This window comes from Sander vitreus, chromosome 6 (genome assembly GCF_031162955.1).
Source record: "Sander vitreus isolate 19-12246 chromosome 6, sanVit1, whole genome shotgun sequence".
Classification (NCBI taxonomy): domain Eukaryota; kingdom Metazoa; phylum Chordata; class Actinopteri; order Perciformes; family Percidae; genus Sander; species Sander vitreus.
In genome coordinates, this window is record NC_135860.1 from 17,373,113 (window position 1) to 17,393,276 (window position 20,164).

Consider the following 20,164-nt stretch of genomic DNA (forward strand, 5'->3'; position numbering starts at 1 on the left):
CCGCCCTCTTCCTCATCCTCCCCTGTATCGGAAGACAAAACAAACTGACAGAACAAACAGGCAGATTATCCTAAATCCTTTTTTCTCAAACACACAACATAACCATCTCTTATATCCACTGTTCACCGTCATCCTACCCGTTTCTTGTTCAGAGTGCTTGCTTAATAATTAATTGATTAATTAGTTCACTCATTAATCATTTATTCATTAATCATGGCCTGATTTTTCTAGACGAAGCAATCTGAAAAAACCCTGACTTCACATTTCACTCTAATTATGCTCCTTTACTAATCAACGCTTAAGAAATGGAGTTTCAGGAAATTAGTTTTCCCCCTTTCCTTCTTTTTCTCAACACAAAGCAGGATGTATTGAGGTCGGCAGGTAACGTTCTTTCCCTCCCTTCCTTGTGTTCTGAAAGCTCTTAGTCATCAGTAATTTTAAAGGAATGATTCAAGTTACAGGCAATCTGATGAACAGAATAAAAATTTGATGTTAAATTAAAACTCGCCTTTTCTCCACCTCGAGATGAGAAGTGAAGAGAAATTCTGGTCACAGACTAACCACAGGCATTGATTAATAAATGGCAATTTGAAAACCGTTTGTAAGAACAGAAAGGCAGCAGCATTGTGAATCACACACCTATTGTTTTCACTGGATCCATGGCTCTCCTGGGAGAGAAGGTAATTTGTTTAATCGCCAGGAGTTATGTTCTCTGGACAGAGAGATGGGAAGATAGGAAAGTTCAGAAATACATATATTCTGTAAAGTGGAGCGAGCAGGAGAAGAGAAACATTTCAAACAGGTTTAATTAGAAGTGTTGTTGTGCCTTTGTGGTCCTGTTGGATGCAGAGTTCACAGCACAGCTCAGCTGCTTTCTGTGAAGGGGCTCTTGTCAGCTGCTGACAAAAAAAGAATTATGCATCAAATTAAAGAGAGCTCCAGTGAAATGAAGGCAAGTTGGGCATTAACCTCTAAGCTTTAAAAAGCACACATATTAAGCAACACTAATGAGACGCTCATTGAGCTCGCTGTGTTTTATATTCAAACACACACAAAAGCACAGCTTTGACTGCAATGTGCCATTGCTGCTTCTGAATGAGGTTGTCTCTCTTATTCATCTTACCAGCAGCACACACTGCAGAAGTGAACAATAGCGTAGATGGCCCTTTTACTCTAATGAGATGCGTACATTTACAACATTACCACCCTCATTAAAAAATAATAATAATAAAGGGGGGAAAAAAGTATTAATTATGAAACGCACTACTTCCTATCGTGAAAAGCCAAGGGGGTCTCCACTGGGCTCAATTAGGAAGAGTAGGCCGCAAATCCCTAGACTAAATTAATTGACACCCCAGGGCATTAGGCCCAGAGTCCCAGTACAGAATATATGTAGAGAATTCCTTTGTTTTCATTTCCACCGCCTTTTAAAAAAAGCAAGAGATGGGGGCAATTTTAACATGATCTCTTCATTGTTTTATGGATTTTAATTTGTATTATTTATTTATATATGTATTGTTTACTTGTCATGTCTGCAGCCGGGAATGAAAAGATTTACTTTTTATTCCTGGTCCCATCTTTGAAAAGCCTTTTTTGTCACATGTTGCACACTATTGCTGTTTTATCCACCATGTCAGCTGTTGTGCACACACTAAACCGGGGCTTTTGCAAACAGCACAAGAAGTTAATGATTTAAAAGCACAGTAAATTATACTGAAAGCTCTTCCATCCAAACACCGGGGAAAGAGGGGGAAGGAGCCAGAGAGGGAAATTGGGATATAGAGACAGCAAGAAAAAAAGCGAGAAAGAGAGAAGCATGGGGGACAGAAAAGGGCTAGAACTGTGACACAGATCCAGCCAGCAGCTGTCTTGCAGTGAAAACACCAGGGGGTAAGCAGGAATGACACGAAATGACAAGACTAGCTCAATCAACATCTTGTCAACACTGCTGGCTGATGTGTACAGACAATTTCATACCGCCACCACTGGCTCTCTCCCCTTTTCTCTCTTTTTTATATGGCTTTTTATTTTCCTGTCCTCCTGCCAGCCAGCCAGTCACTTGCTATATGTCTACATAGAGTCAGCTCTCAGCTCTTTGGCTGTTGGCTTCAGAGTGGGGGGAGCTGTTTAAAAGCTGTGCTAGAATTATACTCAGAGATATGTTTCTGCCCACTAGAAACCCTAAAGATATGGGAGTGTGACAGTTTGTGTGTGTGTGTGTGTGTGTGTGTGTGTGTGTGTGTGTGTGTGTGTGTGTGAGAAGACAGTATAAGAATGAGTGTATTTATGGCACATTGTCGGGCACTGCAGCACAGTGACTGCAAGAACCATTCACATACGCTCACACACTGACTATGTCACATCAGCACTCTTGGTCTCCCCCCCTGCAGTCTCCTCCTTTTTTCCCTCCCTTTTTCCCCTCCTTGTATGCATACCACTCTATAACTCTATCCACTGCATCTGCTGTAGCAGGTACCCGGGGAGAAACTCTGCTGCTGCTCGCCCATGCGATCAGACTCACTGCTGCCCTGATGTGTGCAGTGCCCTATTCTAGTAGAGAAAAACCTCGTGGTGACAGCCTTGGAGACAGACTGATTACAACGTTCCATCAATCCCCTCTCATGGCCCACTCCTTTGCAATTGGAAGCTGACAGGAGACCACTTTTTCCATTTTTACCTTACCTCGGTTTTTCCAGTCTTTCTAACGTGGTGTTTTTTTTTTTTCTGTTGTTCCCCTTACCCTGCTTCCTTGAGTGTTGTGATGACAAGCTGACACAAACCCCTGTGATTTTCACACCAGGGATGCAGAGAGTGGGAGCAAGGGACAGAGGATACAAGAGAAAAGGAGAGGGAGAGATGGGAAGAGAAAGTGCAAGGGAGAGGCTGGCAAGAGATGACAGCTGACACGGAAAAGCAAAGTGATGGCAGAAAGAGGCACAGAGAAAGCAAATCAACAATTAGTAACACCTTACATAACTCCCAAAGGGGGCCTGCTAGACATTGATTTCAGGGATCATGGCTCACTGACTGTAGACGACAGAGGAATGAGAGGATGGGGCTGGATTGTAGAGGAATAGAAGAGAATGCCCTGGGTGGGGGTATCAGCAGAGCAGCAGGGAGGGCTGGGTGGATGAGCGGGTCCACTCTCTAAAAAAGGGTCTAGGTCGGAGCCAAGATTTTCACAATGGAATAAAGGCTGAAAGGGAAGGCTAGGAGGATTAAACTCCAGCAAAACAGTTCTTAAAAAGCTGTTAGACTGCAATTTGGGCACAAAAACACAGAAGGGGAGAAAAGATAGTGAGAGTGGGTGGGTAGGAATGCAGCTGGAATGCAACGTGGGAGAGTAAGGATTGAAGAGTGGCCGGGACACAGGAAGGTATGAGGGAGGAGGCCATCTGCAGAGACACAAGCTGAAGCAGTTTGCAATGGTCCAAGTAAAAAAAAACACACACAGGTTCCTCACACATGCAGTACATGTGTTGGGTACCACACTGCCCCGAGTTGGTGGGTGGTATCTGTTGTTAGGCCCCTTCAAGCCCTCAGAAGTTCTGTAGGAGTCATGGTAATGAGCTTAGTTGCCAGATCAAACATGAGATGGGTGCAAGGTCCCCTTTGGGATATAGTCTTTGGTTCAGCTACCTCAGCACTACTATCTGTTTGTACACACACATGCGCACGCACGTGCACACACACACACACACACACACACACACGAAGGGGAAGACAAAAGAGCCTGACTCAAAACAAAGGGATAATAATTCCATACAGAGAGAAATGGAGCTTGCATTTTCCAGCCCGATTTAGAAGCCTTATCTAGACAAGGCACAATGGATGGCATTTGGGGAAAGGGGTTGTTTTTTCCAAGCTTGACACTTTTTTGCCAATTGCTTTGTTTTGTGCCGTTTTTCTTTTTCTTTTTTGGGGGGGTTGTCTATTTTTCCTACTCATTTTCTTCTTTCTGGCTCTTATTGTGGAAAAATCACACCAGCTAACCCCAACCCTGCCTTCGCCACTGGGGCAAAATGCAAGTAAATATCACCCGCTGTTTTTTAACATTTTGAATTATTACTGCACAGAGCAAATTGTCCAGTCAAGTTGAGAGCACTTATATTTATAGATCCCACAGGACTGGATGTTGCACTCTTTGCACTGGATGGGAATGAGGACATGGAATAAAATCAGGACTAAAATAGGGACTCTCTGCGAACATAGCTCGGAGCCTCTTAGAGTGAATGAACATATGCAGTTGAGTGTCATTGTAGCTACACAGGGAAATGGACATCGTCTAAGCTGTTACAAACCAGAGAGTCTGGCGTTATTTTATGTTTTATTTGAAGGACCTGGCTTTTTGAATGCTGAGTTAAATTGATTTATGTCCTGGCATTTATTTTTTACCAAAATGGCATAAGACATTATGACTGTGGTGACTTGGTAGTAAATGCACTGTACTGTGTGTGTTAGATTCCCATTTCATCTAAAGGTCATCTGCAGTGCCATTATCTTTCTCAGTCTTTAGCATCATGGCCGGCACTCACACACACACACATGCACACACACACAGTAACTGGTTCAATCTAATTCTATCAAGGCAGATGTCCAGTGGTGGACGGATCATTGCTGACATCTGTCCATCTCTTCCTGATCCTTCCTGATGTGAATGTTTCCCTATCAGCTCAGATGAAGGAGAGAGTGCAGGCTGGCCAGGGTCGACGCAAAGCTCTTTAATAGCTTGTGTCCAAGTCGGAGAGGCTGTTTTGCACTTAACTCCGACCATGTGACAGAGACAGCAAAGTTACTGTGTCAAAGTAACTGCTAAATGTGCCCTCCAGTGCCTGACAAGTCGCTTTTCCTATTAACACTGCCCCACTCTCCACACTCATTCACACATTCAGATGCAGGCACACACACACACACACACACACACACACACACACACACACACACACACACACACACACACACACACACACACACACACACACACACACACACACACACACACACACACACACACACACACACACAAACTTGTGCCCCATGTGCATCCAGCAGCGTGAAATGATATTCCATTTTGAGAAATCCGGATTAAAATGTATCAGGCCAAATGTGTTTTGACCTTGTTACTGGGGGATGGAAAAGCACACACACACACACACACACACACACACACACACACACACACACACACACACACACACACACACACACACACAGCAAAAGGTAAGGAACAGAGTAAATGTTGCATTTTTTTACGATGAGGACTCGTAAATCTAAAATTGAACTGCCTTTAAAGTAACATTAAGCACACCGCATGTGGTACAACTAATCTACAGTGCACATATTTACCTGCATAACATTCAAGGCGACATGGTAAATAAACTCACTTCTACTGCAGAAATGTTGGGATTTCAAGGGGATTCAAATCTGAATGTGATTCAATTGCAGCCAACAGACAGGCACCTCATTTTGAGTCAAAACTGTGAAAAGCGATGACGCTGTGGTGCTTGTGTACCTGCATGTGTGTGCGTGGCACTGCAGCACACCAAGAACAAGCCTCCTCACACCCACAGCTCCCTAGTTCTTCTGACTACCTCTCCTCCACTGCTTCTTTGTCTGGTTCTGTTCCTCCCTCTCTCCCCGTCAGAAATGTATTCATGTAATTAAGCTGCTAATACACCGTCAAAGAATTGTCTAATTCAGCAAGGAGGAATTAAAGGAATCTGGCACGAGTCATTAGCCAGTCGAGATGTTCTGTTGAGCATTTTCAATAAGGGATCTGGAGAGCAATGAATCACTCATATGGTGTGAAGACATTCGCTACAGCACATAATATGTACTCTATATTGGTACGCCTGCATTTGAATGTGTGTGCGTGCGTGACGTTAATTGCCATATGTGAGCGTGAGAAATTGTATGTGGGTGAGGTACAGAAAAACAATTCAGTGCATGTAATCCATCCAAACAATCAACCAATGCACAGAATGATTACCCATTGTAAACATTTAGATACTCTCGGCAAGATACTTAATTGCAATCAATGTTTGTACTGTTGCAAGTATAAAGAGGAAAATCCCTAACTCACTCTGCAAAGGGAGGAAAACGCTCAATAGCTCATAAAGGCAGAATGTTAGGGACATGCAGGCAAACTGTGAAAACAGCATTTTCGAAGGTATGATGGGAAAATGCCAGCCTTCGCTAAATGCCTAATAGCCTGAGCTAGAAGAGGTTTCACTTCTCATTGACGCTCTCAAATTGGCCTTTTTTGATCCACAGTGCGTGACACACATACAGCCTACCTGTTTGCACCCACAGCTCAATAAGCTTTTCAGACACTTTGGTAAAATGATGTACAGAGAGACATTATTGGTGAACTAACATGCATTGTTCTCTGATCTTTTTTCTCTTCAGCTATCTATTTACATCTCTTTTGGTCCCGATGGAGAGTAAGAAATAATAGGCGCATGTGAAAATGGGTTTTTGAAGCAGTTGTTGAGAACCACAGCCGTTTGAGCCATGGAGAACTCACGTTCCTGATGAACTCACTGTTTGGCGGCTTTAATTGTGCTGTTGGGTGTCAGAGACAGGATGGTGCAAAGGGAGAGGGGAGGTGAGGGGCAGGGTTCAGTCCATGGTGCACCCCGAGATGAAGTGGATAATTGAGTGCGGAATAAACACTGCCAACAACCTCGGAAGCCCCCCTTTCAAAAAGAAAGAAAAACTAGAGAGAATGGAGTGAGAAAGGGGGGAAGGAGACGGAGAAAGAGAAAAGGGGTGAGAGAGAGAAAATCCCAGCTACCCTCTGGGGGGAAAAGCTGCTATTGAAAAGCTATTAAACTTGCATTTAACAGGATTGATTGGAAATGAAGAGGCCTATTAAAAGAGAGGGACAAGGGGACAATAGTGCGTCTCTGGCCGCCGTATGTTGCCCTCCTTTCAGCAGCTTTCTTTGCTTGGGAGGGGGGCAACCCTGTCTGTTTAAGCGCTCCCACCAAGAGAAGCAGTTCAGGAGGGGCTTAGCACTGCCTGAATAGAACCCTCTTTATCTTCCTCTGTCCCCCTTCCCTTCCATTCTCCACTGAGCAACAAAGAAAGAGAGAAGGAGAATGAGGGAAGGTTTTTTTTAAGTCATCTTCCAGGCTCATACAGACACCCCACTTAGATAACCAACCAACTGCCTCTCTCCCTCTCCTCCTACCTTTCCCCTACGGATTAGTTACCTCTGGAGTCTTGCCATCTTACCCTGCCAGTAGGGTTTGTAATACTCAATCTTTAGTATAGTGGCACAAACAGTTGGAACCGTGGATCCGTATTCACACGCCGTTTCTGTATGCGTGTGAAGGCAGGCCAGCCAATCCAGTGAGACCGTGTGCCATACTTAAACACAGCAGCAGAACAGCGGCAGGTGTCTTCGCTGACTTTCAGCAGGCTCAAACGGATAGGTCCCCCGGGAACTTTAATGGAGTTTTGATTGTTTAACATCCATTTTTACAAAAAGCACACTGAAAGAGTGGCAGATTTTTCTCCCCAGAAGCGTGTTTGCTTCATGTCAGCGAGCACATAACCATATGGTCTTGAGAAAGAGCTAAATAAGTTATGAGCCACAGCTGACTCTTCCTCTTAGACCCGACATTTATTAGGGGGAAAAAATAATATTTTCACACATGTCCGCCTTTCTCAGCAAGTGCCATGAAAACAAGAGAGTGAGCAGACCAGTTCATGGGAGTATGCTTACTTTTTTTTCACACCCCTTACAGTGCAAGTTTCACTTTTCTCATGCTACATCTCTGCTGGCACTGCAGAAACACACTGCCATTACATTCTCTGAAATGCCATTAGCAGTATTCTGCGCACCTATATATTTTATAGCTAGTTTGTGAATTTCAGTATGAATTGTCCATCTACCACCATGAAAACGTTTTACTCACATCTTGCTTTCTCTTTCTTTTCTCACAGCAGCCACCCAAGCAGCCTACTTCTCCCAGCAGCCCCAGGACCAGGTGGTTGTATCCGGTCAGTCAGTTACTCTACCCTGTGTCATTGTGGGTTATCGGGGAATGGTACAATGGACCAAAGATGGCCTGGCACTGGGTGGAGAGAGAGACCTACCAGGTATTATCACTGACCTCTTATTTCTTGCTGTCTTTTCCCTTATGCTTTCTGTATTTATTGCTCTCTCTGTCTCTGTCTGTCTTACCACGATCAATGCCAAGTCTCATTAGAAACCAAGTCTCTCTATGTCAAACGCCAGAGTTTTACACAAATTAATGTTTAGAGAACAATGCTCTGCAGACAGGTCAGCTACTGCTGCACACACCAAACTTTAATTTGTTGTTTAGCATTTTAAGGGTCTTGCAGGAAGGTAGAACATCATATGGCTTTTGTCATGCACTGACATTTAAATGTGTGGCAGACTAGAGAGAAGGTGGAGAGGCCTCCTCTTGACCTTAGCCACCCCATCTTTATTGTGTCTGTCTTTAAAGGACAGGCTTGTCATGCAGCAGCCTTTCTCACGTGTTGCATTTCCAGCCTCACGCTGCTCTCCTAACACAACGCTCAATGCCTGGCTCAGTGAGGTGCTGCTTGCTTTCATTTGTGCCTTAAAGAGCCTTGCCACGTTTCTCTTGCCTTTGTTCAACGCACAAGTCTGTTCATTTTATAGTCCTTTCATTATGTGCTTTTTGTTGGGTGGTTTGTTTGTCTCTGACTCCATTCTCTGTGCTGGCTTCACGCAGGCTGGACGCGCTATTCCTTAATGGGCGACCCGCTATCAGGCGAGCACAGTTTGCTGATCGATTCGGTAGAGTTGGAGGATGACGCTGTGTATGAGTGTCAGGCTACACAGGCGGCACTGCGCTCCCACCGTGCCAAGCTCACTGTACTAGGTAAGATACACAGCTCATGCATGATCCTCACAGCCAGCCCTTGTGCCAAGGCTGGCAGCCCTTGGGAACAATCAGGGGTGTGTCTACATCACAAAACACAGAAATGTGTAGACAAATCTACAAATAACACGTGTAGTACACAAAAGATAATCACATTTAAAACACAACTTAACAGAGACGTATAAACAGTATATCAAAATACTCTTCAATTTGCACCACTCAAAGATAACCCATTGCAAATCTAGTTTCCTGGTTTAAATCTCGTCCTGAGAATATAATTCAAACCAAGCAAGTCTCAGCCAAGAGATTTATCTAGAAAAAAAAAAGGAAACCCGTCTGCTCTCAGTAGCGATAATCAAGACCGTGGACGTCTAGGATAATGTGATTGCTGCAGTCACAAATGACTTGCATAGTCGCTCGAAAGTCAGGTTCTGCACAGTTAGCACATTTTACAGTGAGCTGCAACATTTGTCAACTGCAAGGTGGTTTTTACATTAACATGATGTGAGTGATCTACTTCTTCACACAGACGTTCAGAGGTGGAGGGTGGGGGGGATGGACGAGGGCCAGGTCTTGTGGGAATTGGAATCGGCAATGCATTGCTGGCATCTGGTGGCATGCAAAGGAATATCACTCTATTCATTTGTCTTGTCAATTGTCCTTATATCCAAATATGACACAGAAATACGGGAGCAATTAACCAGCATAGCTGCAGCTTATGCAACAACACAATGCAAAGCTTTTCACCACAGAGCCTGTTGTCCTTGATTCTATCTGTTGCCATTAAGGTGTGTATTCTGAGTTCATGAGGGGGATGAGTGGAACAGATAGGGTTGCCATGGAAAGGCAAGCAGATTGCGATCACAAGCGATACACAGGAACATTTCAACTAAATGAATAGATTCAGTTCTTCAGCCCTTTCTGTGTCTAGTGTCACTGCCCTCACCACATGCCCACACACAGTCACACAGATACCCATGTGGAGGCAGCAAAGAAAGTTGATGAAACTGACACTTTTACATTTAATGCCCTCTGAAAGACCAAGGTTGCTGGTTCATTAACATGATATGCATTTCATAAATATATAAAGGAAATCAGGTGAATTGCTCAGGAATCTGCAGTTTATGTTTATGTGTGGACATGAGGGTGTTAAAGAGAGAAGTGGGGGGGGGTTCTGTGCATGTATATGTGTGTGAACATGCCTGTATGTGTGTGTGTGTGTGTGTGTGTGTGTGTGTGTGTGTGTGTGTGTGTGTGTGTGTGTGTGTGTGTAAATCAATGTGGCCAGATGAGACCAAAGCAATCCTGCACAGTCAAAGGAGTCAACAGTGGGAGTGCAGTCAGGGGAATCGGCATGGAAATTAAAATCACCTAGCACTCGGATTCCATTAGTGTCCGTGCCGCGGCAGCGGAAGGACCTCTGACAATTCAGATACACACAGTGAAATTGGTTCGGTGGAGGGAGCGAGAAAGGCCAGCACAAACCCCATGTTTACGCCTTCTCATATTGGTTGGGGAGATAGACGCCTTCATCAGGGGTGGCACGCTTGGCTTGCCAGTGGTGCGTGCGAAACCATGCAAATAAATGAACAAATAAGCAATTCAGTTGAAACATCACTCTGCAACAGTAAGAGCAAATAGAGTAATAATGCTAGTCCCAAGAAAGGAAATAAATATGGTTGAGTCTGTTTTTCCTCCAAATGACAACTGTTCTTGGTCTTTTCTCCTGTCTGAAACTACACCTTGTTAAACACAAGGGCCATAAGAAGATATTGTTTGTCTCTTTTGCTGATATATTGATGTTGAGCTAAGAGCAACAGCGAGCTCAATAACAGTATGACTTCTTTGTGGCTCTGTGCTGGCCTGGAGCTGTAATGACTTTTTTTTGTTTTGAGTGGTATGTTTGTTCTGCTTTACAGTTCCTCCTTCAGACCCTGTGGTGGAGGGTGGCCCTGTTGTACGTCTGAAGGCCCACACACCACACAATCTCACCTGCAGAGCCTCAGGAGCCAAACCTGCTGCTGAGATCACCTGGTACAGAGACGGAGAGGTCATGGAGACTTCAATTTATTCCAAGGTACAGTGAGAACACATCTATGCCCAGCATTATCATTCAATCTCTAACACCTACACAATATTACAACACGTAACAGCGGGCTGAAAAATGCAAAGCTATTCAAAACAGAAATATTTTCTCTTAGGCTATGATACTCCTCTTTTTCCATTTCTCTCTTTATTTTTCTCATCTTTCTTCCATGGTCTCACAGCTTTTTTTTTTCTATCACCACCGTTCTCTCACACAATTTGTTCGCTCACTCTCTGCAGTCCCCCTCCCATTTTCACTCATGCCTGACCCCCCCTCCCACCCTACCTCCTCCTCCTCCCCTGCCTCCCCCACTCGCTAACCCCCTCCACCCCCCTTTGCTCGCTAATGCAGCGACACTACAGCATAACTGGAGCATGCCAAAGCTCAGACAGGCATGAGTGTTTCATACAGTAGAGTTTCTGCAGAGAAGAAATCACCCACAACAATGCAGAAACACAATGGGGATGCGCCAGAGCGTAAGCCAACCACGGCTGGGAAAGTGTCACATTTTTCATGCTCTCTGACCACGCTAAACGACGCTAAACGCCACATTTAAGGAGGCGAGAGCCTGCAGTGAGAAGGGAGGGAAGCGGATAGGAAGGGGGAGGGAGGAGAAGAAAAGAATACAGGGAAAAAAGAATATAGCGTTAACTACTGAGATAGCTTTTTGAAAAAAAGCATTTCTGACTGGGGGCAGAGAAAGCTTTGTCCTAGTGAGGGGTGGTGACAGGGAGTGATGTGATTTGATCTAGCATAAAAGTGCTTTTTGTGTGTGTCTGGCTGAGGAAGTGAAAGCCTGCATCCATTGATTTGGCTGTCCAGGGAAAAGGCTCTGCTTGCCCTTGCTCTCTTTCTAAGACGTGTGACACTTCTTCCTCACTGTCACCACCCAAAAAACAGACACGCAGGCACCTTGGTCATCCCAGTTTGTGAGGAAGACGGGAAGAAAGTGAGAGAGCAGTGAGCCATATCCTCACAATCTACACCTTTCCTCACTTAGGCGTATTGATTGCTGTAAGCAGTAAATAGATTTAAAAGATGATGACAAACAAGGAGCGCTGACGGGGAACACTCTCAGAAATGTGGGAACAGCACAATATCCCCTGCTGCATCATAAAATATATGATTTAACTGCCATGCCAAAGAACGGGATGGCAATTTAAACTCCTCACACATGAAATAAAAGGACCTGCAATGTCATAGAGATATTCCTAAGTGGTGCGATCACAAATGGCAAGCGACTTGCTTGTTTACGCCATTGAGCTGATGCTCAGTTCTGCACTTTAAAAGCATAGTTTGTATACTGCTGCTCGGACGTCCAGCAGCATCTAACGGTTGTTGTGCAACTCTACAGACACTGATGGAGGATGGAAAGAAGGAGTCGGCTGTCAGCATGCTTCCAATCATCCCTGAGGATAGCGACTCTGGACGCACCTACACCTGCAGGGTTCTTAACCCAGCTGCCCCAGCTGGACGACAGACATCGATCACTATCAATGTCCAGCGTGAGTGTCCCGGCATAAAGACCACCAAAATATCACGTTGTAGCAGAGTGCCTGCCATGTGCAGTATTCTGTAAAGCACATTTGATTCTGTTGCACTGTTAAAAGGTCAATGGTGCCAATAACATTACTAAATCCAATGCGTGTCAGTAACATTAAAGTTTTCCTTCTCACAGACCCTCCTTCAGTGACACTATCAGTCCAGCCTCAGACTGTGACTGAGGGAGCCAAGGTTCTCTTCATCTGCTCTGCTTCGGCCAATCCTGAAATCACTGGATACAGGTATCCATCCTGCATATTAATCTCAATTTCCCACTCTGATCCTGCCACCATACACACAGAGCCAGCAGTCTAAGATGATGATACAGCACAAACATATACAACTACTTCAATATATTATATGTTGCCTTCTTTCCAACCAGAGTAAAGATGTCATCCACAAAAAGCAGTACAAGTGTGCTTAGTGTTTAGTAGATTCATTGGGTTAAATGGGCTGCTTGATTGGCAGCGTTTGATTGTGATTGGCACAAGCTGTGAATCAGCTAATAACCACTTTGATACGCATGATTAAGTACCTTCCCTCAACTAATGTGACTGTATAATGTGATTATTCATCTGTCCTAGGTGGTCGAAAGGAGGAGTTCCCATCTCTGAAGCAAATGGGGACAGCCTTGAGGTGATAGTGGACTACTCTTACTTCACAGACCCCGTCTCTTGTGAGGTGTCCAACTCTGTGGGCAGCACTAATGTCAGCACCCTGGTCGATGTCCAATGTGAGTTTAATAGACACAGTGTAGCTATGCTGTGTATTTTGCGAATTTCTCAGGGTACATGTTATTTTGAAAGCAGTCTCTTATTGAACTGGCTGCCTGTGTCGCTTCACCCCAGTTGGCCCCAGACTGCTGTCAGAGCCTAAGCCAATGACGGTGGATTTAGGGATGGATGCAGCCTTTACTTGTGCATGGACTGGAAACCCTCCTCTGACCCTGGCCTGGACCAAGCAGGGCTCCAGCGTGGTAAGGCAACAATCACTAGTCACCACCTCAACTTCGTGGTAAAGCTTAACACCACCCTTCAACACCATTCCTCCAGAGAGAAACATTAACACATGGCCTTGAGGCATGAATTCCTCACACATTTCCCCCAAACATTTGAGGCTGAATCTTCAACACCTCCTCTCTCAGTGCTCCCTGAGGGCTAAAGACTCTGGCAGAAAACTGTCCACTGACAGATTCATACAGCATCATCAGGGCACATGGCATGCTTTCATAACTCTAATCAGTCGATCAATCTATCAGTCAACCAATGAGCCAAGCTGCGGTTCCAACTAACATAGTTACAACTTTTAGAGCAGGCATTTCTGCCTCTTAGACATAAAAAAGGCCCGACTGCACTTTTTGTATTCATTTTCTCAAAGTCAGTTTCGTAGGTGGAACAAATGGGACATTTCCACCTTAACTTTACATCATCCTGGTAAAAGTATTTCAGTGTACACACCATCAGTGGGGACATCCCATAGGAGCCCGTCTCCTGGTGACTAATATCATTTCTGAGGCGATGTTGGAGAAAACACACCAGTAAAGAATGCTGCGGGATAGCGTAAGCGATGCTGTCATCTCAAAGAGTAAATGCTTTGAGCCCCTCTGAGGGAAAAGCACAGGCATTTTTCTAATCCACCCACTGCCACTGTCCCTCACACAGCCACGAGTAATGGATTAATTGGGTTACTCCATAAGTGTGTTGAAATAAAAAAAATTGGAGAGAGTGGGGGGGGGGGTAGAAAGGGATGGAGGGAGGAGGGAGGAGTGGGGGTAAATGGATTAATCACAGCTTGATGGAATAACAGGATCAATGTGCTGAGGAGTGAGTGAGTGTAGCAGCTCCAAAGGCTAGGGCCCACTCACACCATAGTGCACTCCGTTCTGTCCCCACTGTTTAATTACAACAATCTCCCCAGCAGCACGGTCACTCAGCGGTGGCTGGAGTGCTTACTGCTGTGATTAAAGCTCTTCACAATGAAATTAAACTCAATCCGCCAGCATTTGTTACATTGGTCAGCCCACCTCTGTGCTGCCTCCACAATGAGTGGGCCACTGATACAGGTCCCGGTTTCCTTTGTCTGCCTTGTCTCCCCAACACCTCGCTCTTTCTCGCTCCTTCTCTCTCTCAGACCCTTCTGACTTGTCTCTCTGGATTCCTCACTAGGTGCTCAGTAACGGCAACACCTTGCAGCTGAAGGCTGTTACCCAGGAGGATGCTGGAACATACACCTGCAAGGCTATCGTACCCCGGATTGGAGTTGCAGAAAGAGATGTCACTCTAACTGTAAATGGTGAGTGGTTTCTTTGAGTACACATGGTTGCTTGTAATGTTTGGACCGATGTGTTGAATAAGTAGCATCAAAATTAATATCTGGCAATTTGGCAGTGGTCAATATTGCAAAATATTCTTTTATTTTTTTCATTTCTCTGCTCTGCTCACTCTCTTTGTTCCTCGCACCAGGCCCACCTATCATCACAGCGGACGCCACACAGCATGCTGTCAAGCACTCCAAGGGCAAGCTGGAGTGCCGAGTGGGAAGCAGCCCCCCGCCTGATAAGATTGTAAGTGAGCCCTTTTATTTCTGTTGTGCATCATTCACTTATACTTGGGAGCTCACGTACTCCATGTTCCTCCTCGACACAGCCACTTGACAGTGATCACTCAGTGTAGCTTTACCCCTGACCTCACCTTCACACCTTTCGCACCAACACATCTCCACCTCACACGCTAACAAACACGCACACACACACATATTCACAGCTGTAATTGCACCGACATTGACTGTAGAGACAGTCGAGTTGGGGGAGCTGTGGGAGACTGGCTTCTTGCAGGTTTCAGCCAAACCGCATTCAATTAGCGGCCCAAGAGGCATCACTCGGCTGACCCTGTTGAACTGCTGAACGTACGCTGGGCTGAAAGAGGATAATTAGGGTGTGAGGAGGAGTGAGAGACAGGTGCCCTGCTGGCCCTGCACTAGAGACAACAGAGAGGAGCCTTATTTCATAGTGCAGCTACCTAACCCTCCTTAGGCCTCACCTGCAGGGCAGACGTAGGAGGCAGCTTAAACATGAGCCTGTGAGCTGTGTCAGCCACGGAGCACCTCCGAGGTCGGCAGAGAGAAAGCAGAACAGAAAGAAACTGGTGTTCAGTCAGCGGCAGGCCGGGATCTAAGGATGAACAGCCAGGTAGGCCTCTGTTTTGCTCAGTGGTGAGGAATTTTTCATACAAAAGTGACTTACTCCCTGTTGTCTTTTCTTCCGATCCTCTCAACAGGTGTGGACCTTTGGAGACATGAGCCTGTCCTCTGGTACCACCGGTCGTTATTCAGTGCAGACAGTAACCAGCGACTATGGAGTCCTGTCTTCCCTGGTGCTGTCTGAGACTCTGGCGCAGGATTTCCAGTTGCGCTACAACTGCACTGCATGGAACCGCTTCGGCACCGGCACCGCCCTGGTCACCCTGAAGGAGCAAGGTACACACTGACAAGAGTTATAATCTCCACCAGAGCCCTCTGCAGAAGTTATAGTGATACTCGCAATCCTCGCTGTAAAGGGTGCCAGATTAGGTGAAAGCAGCGCTCTGGTCTTGTGCTTATCTTAATTATACTCCTCTAAATCAATGTGATTTAATCAGCAGATGGTTCCTTTAATGAATATGTTTGCCCCATAACATAGATATTGATTTGGGGACAAAAGTCAATTAGAGGAAGCCACATACGTTTGCGGTTGGACTCATATTCTCTATCACTGTCTCAGAGCCAAGTTCAGCATCTCAGGCTGCAGCCCCTTTAAGTGATCTTAAAATTAGGCAGTAGTGCTACGACACTGATGCTGCTGGAAGCCTTTGTTGCAGCAGACACCAAAACTAAGGTCCTCGCCAGTAATTTACATCAACGTAGCCGAGTGGGGTCTCCAGAGAAATGGGCAGCGGTATCTCCTGGAATCTCTAATTAGATTACTGTCTGTTGCTTCATTGCATGTCAGGCCTTGTTACACTTCTTTCAGAGAGATTAGAGACAATAGCCAGGCTGTGGGATGCCGGATTGCCCGCATGAGCATACGCTAGCTGTGAGCAGGCCGGGGCTTACGACAGATGAATTTATATAGGCTCTGACGTTTCTAGGATTAGCAAGACAAATGAATGGATCTCTTTCTGTATTTTTGCTCTGATCTGCCTGTTCTTGACTCTGACACTTATGTTCTACTATCTCTCATTTCATCCCTCCCCTTCTCTTGACAACCATCTACCCCCACCCCCTTTTCTTCTATTGCTATTCTTGTTACAGAAGCCCTGCCTATGTTGATAATTATTGGTGGAGCAGTAGGTGGAGGCTGTGTCCTGCTCATCTGTGTCATTACTCTGGTCTCCCTCTGCTGCAGGCACACAGGCAAAGGTGAGCTCAATGGTTAGTATGGGCGAGAGGGTCAACAGCCAATTCTTCAAATCAAACAGATTAAAGTCTTTGTCTTTTGCGAGCTGAAAATTGAACAGGTTTTGTTCAGTTTGTGCCATTTCACCTTGTGATTAATCCGGTGATATCAAGTAAAGCTCCTCTTCTTTTCAATCCACACAGGTAAAAGGTGCACTCGTCTTTCCAAGAGTGACATCAGAGTTCAGATTGTTCACAGTGACCACAATGCGACACGTGGCAATGATGATGAGGAGGATGTCAAAGAGCCCATGGTAAATTTATTAATAAATTATATTAAAAACAGATATAAAATAAATGTTGTATGCCGTGTAGATATCTCTATTGATGGTTAGGGAAACTTCACATTAACAATGTAATGGAATGATTACAGACTTTGTTTTGTTCTTATTCAAGTGAGGTCTTGCTCATCCTAGTAATTCTTCAGAAATGCTTGGTCTTCCCTCAGGCACCGAACAGCAGCGAGTCTCCTGGGACATCGCGCACAGAACACAGCGACCTCCTGGAAGAGGAAGAGGATGAGAGATCAGACATCAAGGTAAAACTGAAAATACTTGAAAATACTGAAATAACACAGAATGAATTATTTTCATCAATTATACGTAATACTGAACTATGCAAAATGTATGATTTATATTTCCTTCTAATAGGACCCCACCAATGGCTACTACAATGTCCGTGGCCATGAAGACCGCCATATCCGCAGCAGTGGATTCTCTGAATATGTGCCCAACACTCGGCCAGTCTACACTCCATCACAGCTGCCCTCCCCCAGCCCCATGTACGGTCAGCATGGCACCCAGCCTCGTGCCTATGACTTCTCCCAACGATATGCAACTACCACAGCGGGCAGAACTGCATATGAACAGCAGCAAGCTGCCCAGCAGCAGCCCACCCAGCCAGCCAGTATTTATCCCACTGATCCCCTCTACAGTGGCTCTGCCTACCTACCTGCTACCTATGGTCGCGCCTTCACCAGCTACGTTAAGCCCGCTTCCTATGAGAAGGTGGATGCATATGACCAATCAGATCAGGCCAGCAAAGTGTCCAGCTCGTCTCGCTTCTCTTATGCCTCCTCGCAAGTATCCTCCCAGCAGTCTGACTATGGCCGGCCTTCACAACGTATGCAGACGCATGTTTGATTGGACCAAAGGACTGGAAAGTACAGGAGCAGTGAGTAGATAACCATTGTCACCTCCACATACACGTGGCTGGACTAACATGAACAGAGACTTACTTTACTCGGACGGTCCTTCAAGGACATGTTTGGAGGTAGCCATGTGGTTTATGGGGGTTATGGAATAACCAACCTTTATTTGTTGTGATGGATGGCGTGATCTACAATAACGCTAACCGTAGAGCTCCTGAGCTGAAGAATTCAGCAGATTGTGATGTTCAAGTCAAACTTATGATTACAGTGTGATACCTCACCAGGTTATCTCTACATGATGACCACCCAAACCTGTGAAGATATTCTGTCAGTGCAAGGGCCAACTAGAAAATAAATCAAATGCATTTCTCAAATTTGGGTGGCCAAAATAACTGGGGTAGCTGTTTACCTGCCTCTCAGAGTTTACTTTGTGTCAAACATGACCTCTAAAATACTTTGAAAGAAGATATTACAAGCGAAGACATATTTGAGGACAAAACAGATATGAGCCCCCCTATTGTTGTCATTTGGTGTTTTGTTGGCATGCGAAAGGAATTCTAAGCACATTTGTGTCTCTATCATCCACAAAAGACTGAGCTTTCCACATCCAGAGACAAACTATTCCGCACAACAGGCTAGCTCTACTGACCAACAAGTGCTACAGGCACTGTGCTGTATGAAAAGTTTAATCAGTGGTGGAATACTTCTGGCCTGGGCTGTATTCCTGGAGCTTCTTCTGATAAAAACACTAACATGTTGGACATAGCTGTGTTGCTTACTGGTGGGAAAAGAATGAGATATAAAGAGAATGTGTATTTTAGCCATCATTGTAATGGATGGCTATATGTTAACTGTGCGTTGTACCAAGATGACAAGGTAAGGCCATGAAAACCCAAAGATGGTGATAATTGTATAGTGGAGAACTGGGGCTGAGGCTGATTACTGCTGTCCTACCCCTGGTACTGTTTTCTGATTGTAAAATGAAGAGGAGGCTATGGCCAGAACAATCAAAAGTGGTGGTTTGGAAAATGGTGGCAATCTTGAACTTGAAATAAACTTGAATGCAGCGTCATCTTCAGCAGGCTCAGGTGGGGAAAGACGTGAAAGGCAGTCTTAATGTGGACCATACACTCAAGTTTTACAACTCAATCAAACTGTCTCAATATGTTTACAAGAAACAGTACTACCCTAAAACACTAAGTATCTGTACAAATGGCTGAGCCCATACTTTCTCTCTGTTGCATGCAAATGATGTGTCTAGTGAAAATCTTCAGCGTTTGTATTCATGTCCATTTCATATTTGAGACATTGGTTTCTGCACCTGAACCAGTTGCATTCCACTTCCTGGATGTTTCAGTATGGACACCTGTACTGCCATTTGTCTAAAAAGCTGTTCCCAGGCAGCCTGATGAGAGAACAAATGCCACTAAAAAGTGAGGAGGCAAACATCATCGCTTGTCTTTATTTTTATATTTTATATACGCCTTAATGTACAGCGTGTAAGCTGCTCTATTGTAAAGTACCTTTATATACCTATGTATCTATCTTGGTTGATTTATTTGGGTTCACAGATTTTCTTCTCCAAGTTGTTCATCAATCATTGAATCCAGTTACTATGCTTCTTTGGAACACAACTAATTGCCATTTGTTTGTTTATTCTTTTAATAATGTATTAAGACTTTTATTTGCTAAAAATGAGCTATCGTTGCTTGTACCTTTGTACACATATTTATATTTAAATAAAACCATTTCCGATAAAGAACTGGCTGGTGTATTAATCAGCCTGGTGAGTAGCTTCACTGGGCATGGGGAACAGCGACAAACAAAGCTTCCTATGTAACAACAATGATGAATACATAAATTAGCAGCACTGTCTATGTTGATTTTCCTATTCCCCCAGTGGCGTGCTGCTTTTAATGAAGACAGATGAGATAGTGGAACCCCCACTGTATGTGTATCCTGCCCATCTCGTAGGGTAATAGGATAGAGCTGTGACAAAGGCAGGTATTATTTCACAATATGAGTTTGTCTTGTCACCTCTGTTCCCCAGGTAGGCACGCTGCTCACGACAGG

The 20,164-nt window shown here is 44.8% G+C and overlaps 1 protein-coding gene across 4 annotated transcripts in view; it reads left to right on the plus strand.

Moving 5' to 3' along the window:
- The window catches only part of kirrel3l (kirre like nephrin family adhesion molecule 3, like), a 33,051-nt gene extending 13,198 nt beyond the window's left edge, over positions 1-19,853 (plus strand). The window contains exons 2-15 of one of the 4 annotated variants that reach the window (XM_078253208.1): positions 7,954-8,109; positions 8,733-8,882; positions 10,802-10,959; positions 12,323-12,473; positions 12,647-12,752; positions 13,095-13,243; positions 13,359-13,486; positions 14,676-14,802; positions 14,973-15,073; positions 15,786-15,984; positions 16,798-16,917; positions 17,086-17,195; positions 17,369-17,479; positions 17,592-19,853. In XM_078253208.1, the coding sequence (XP_078109334.1) occupies positions 7,954-8,109; positions 8,733-8,882; positions 10,802-10,959; positions 12,323-12,473; positions 12,647-12,752; positions 13,095-13,243; positions 13,359-13,486; positions 14,676-14,802; positions 14,973-15,073; positions 15,786-15,984; positions 16,798-16,917; positions 17,086-17,195; positions 17,369-17,479; positions 17,592-18,083 (2,258 nt within the window). In that variant the 3' untranslated portion in view covers positions 18,084-19,853. The remainder of the gene's footprint in view (positions 1-7,953; positions 8,110-8,732; positions 8,883-10,801; positions 10,960-12,322; positions 12,474-12,646; positions 12,753-13,094; positions 13,244-13,358; positions 13,487-14,675; positions 14,803-14,972; positions 15,074-15,785; positions 15,985-16,797; positions 16,918-17,085; positions 17,196-17,368; positions 17,480-17,591) is intronic. The other 3 variants (XM_078253210.1, XM_078253211.1, XM_078253212.1) reach the window with 3 other exon arrangements.
- Positions 19,854-20,164: the final 311 nt, after the last annotated feature.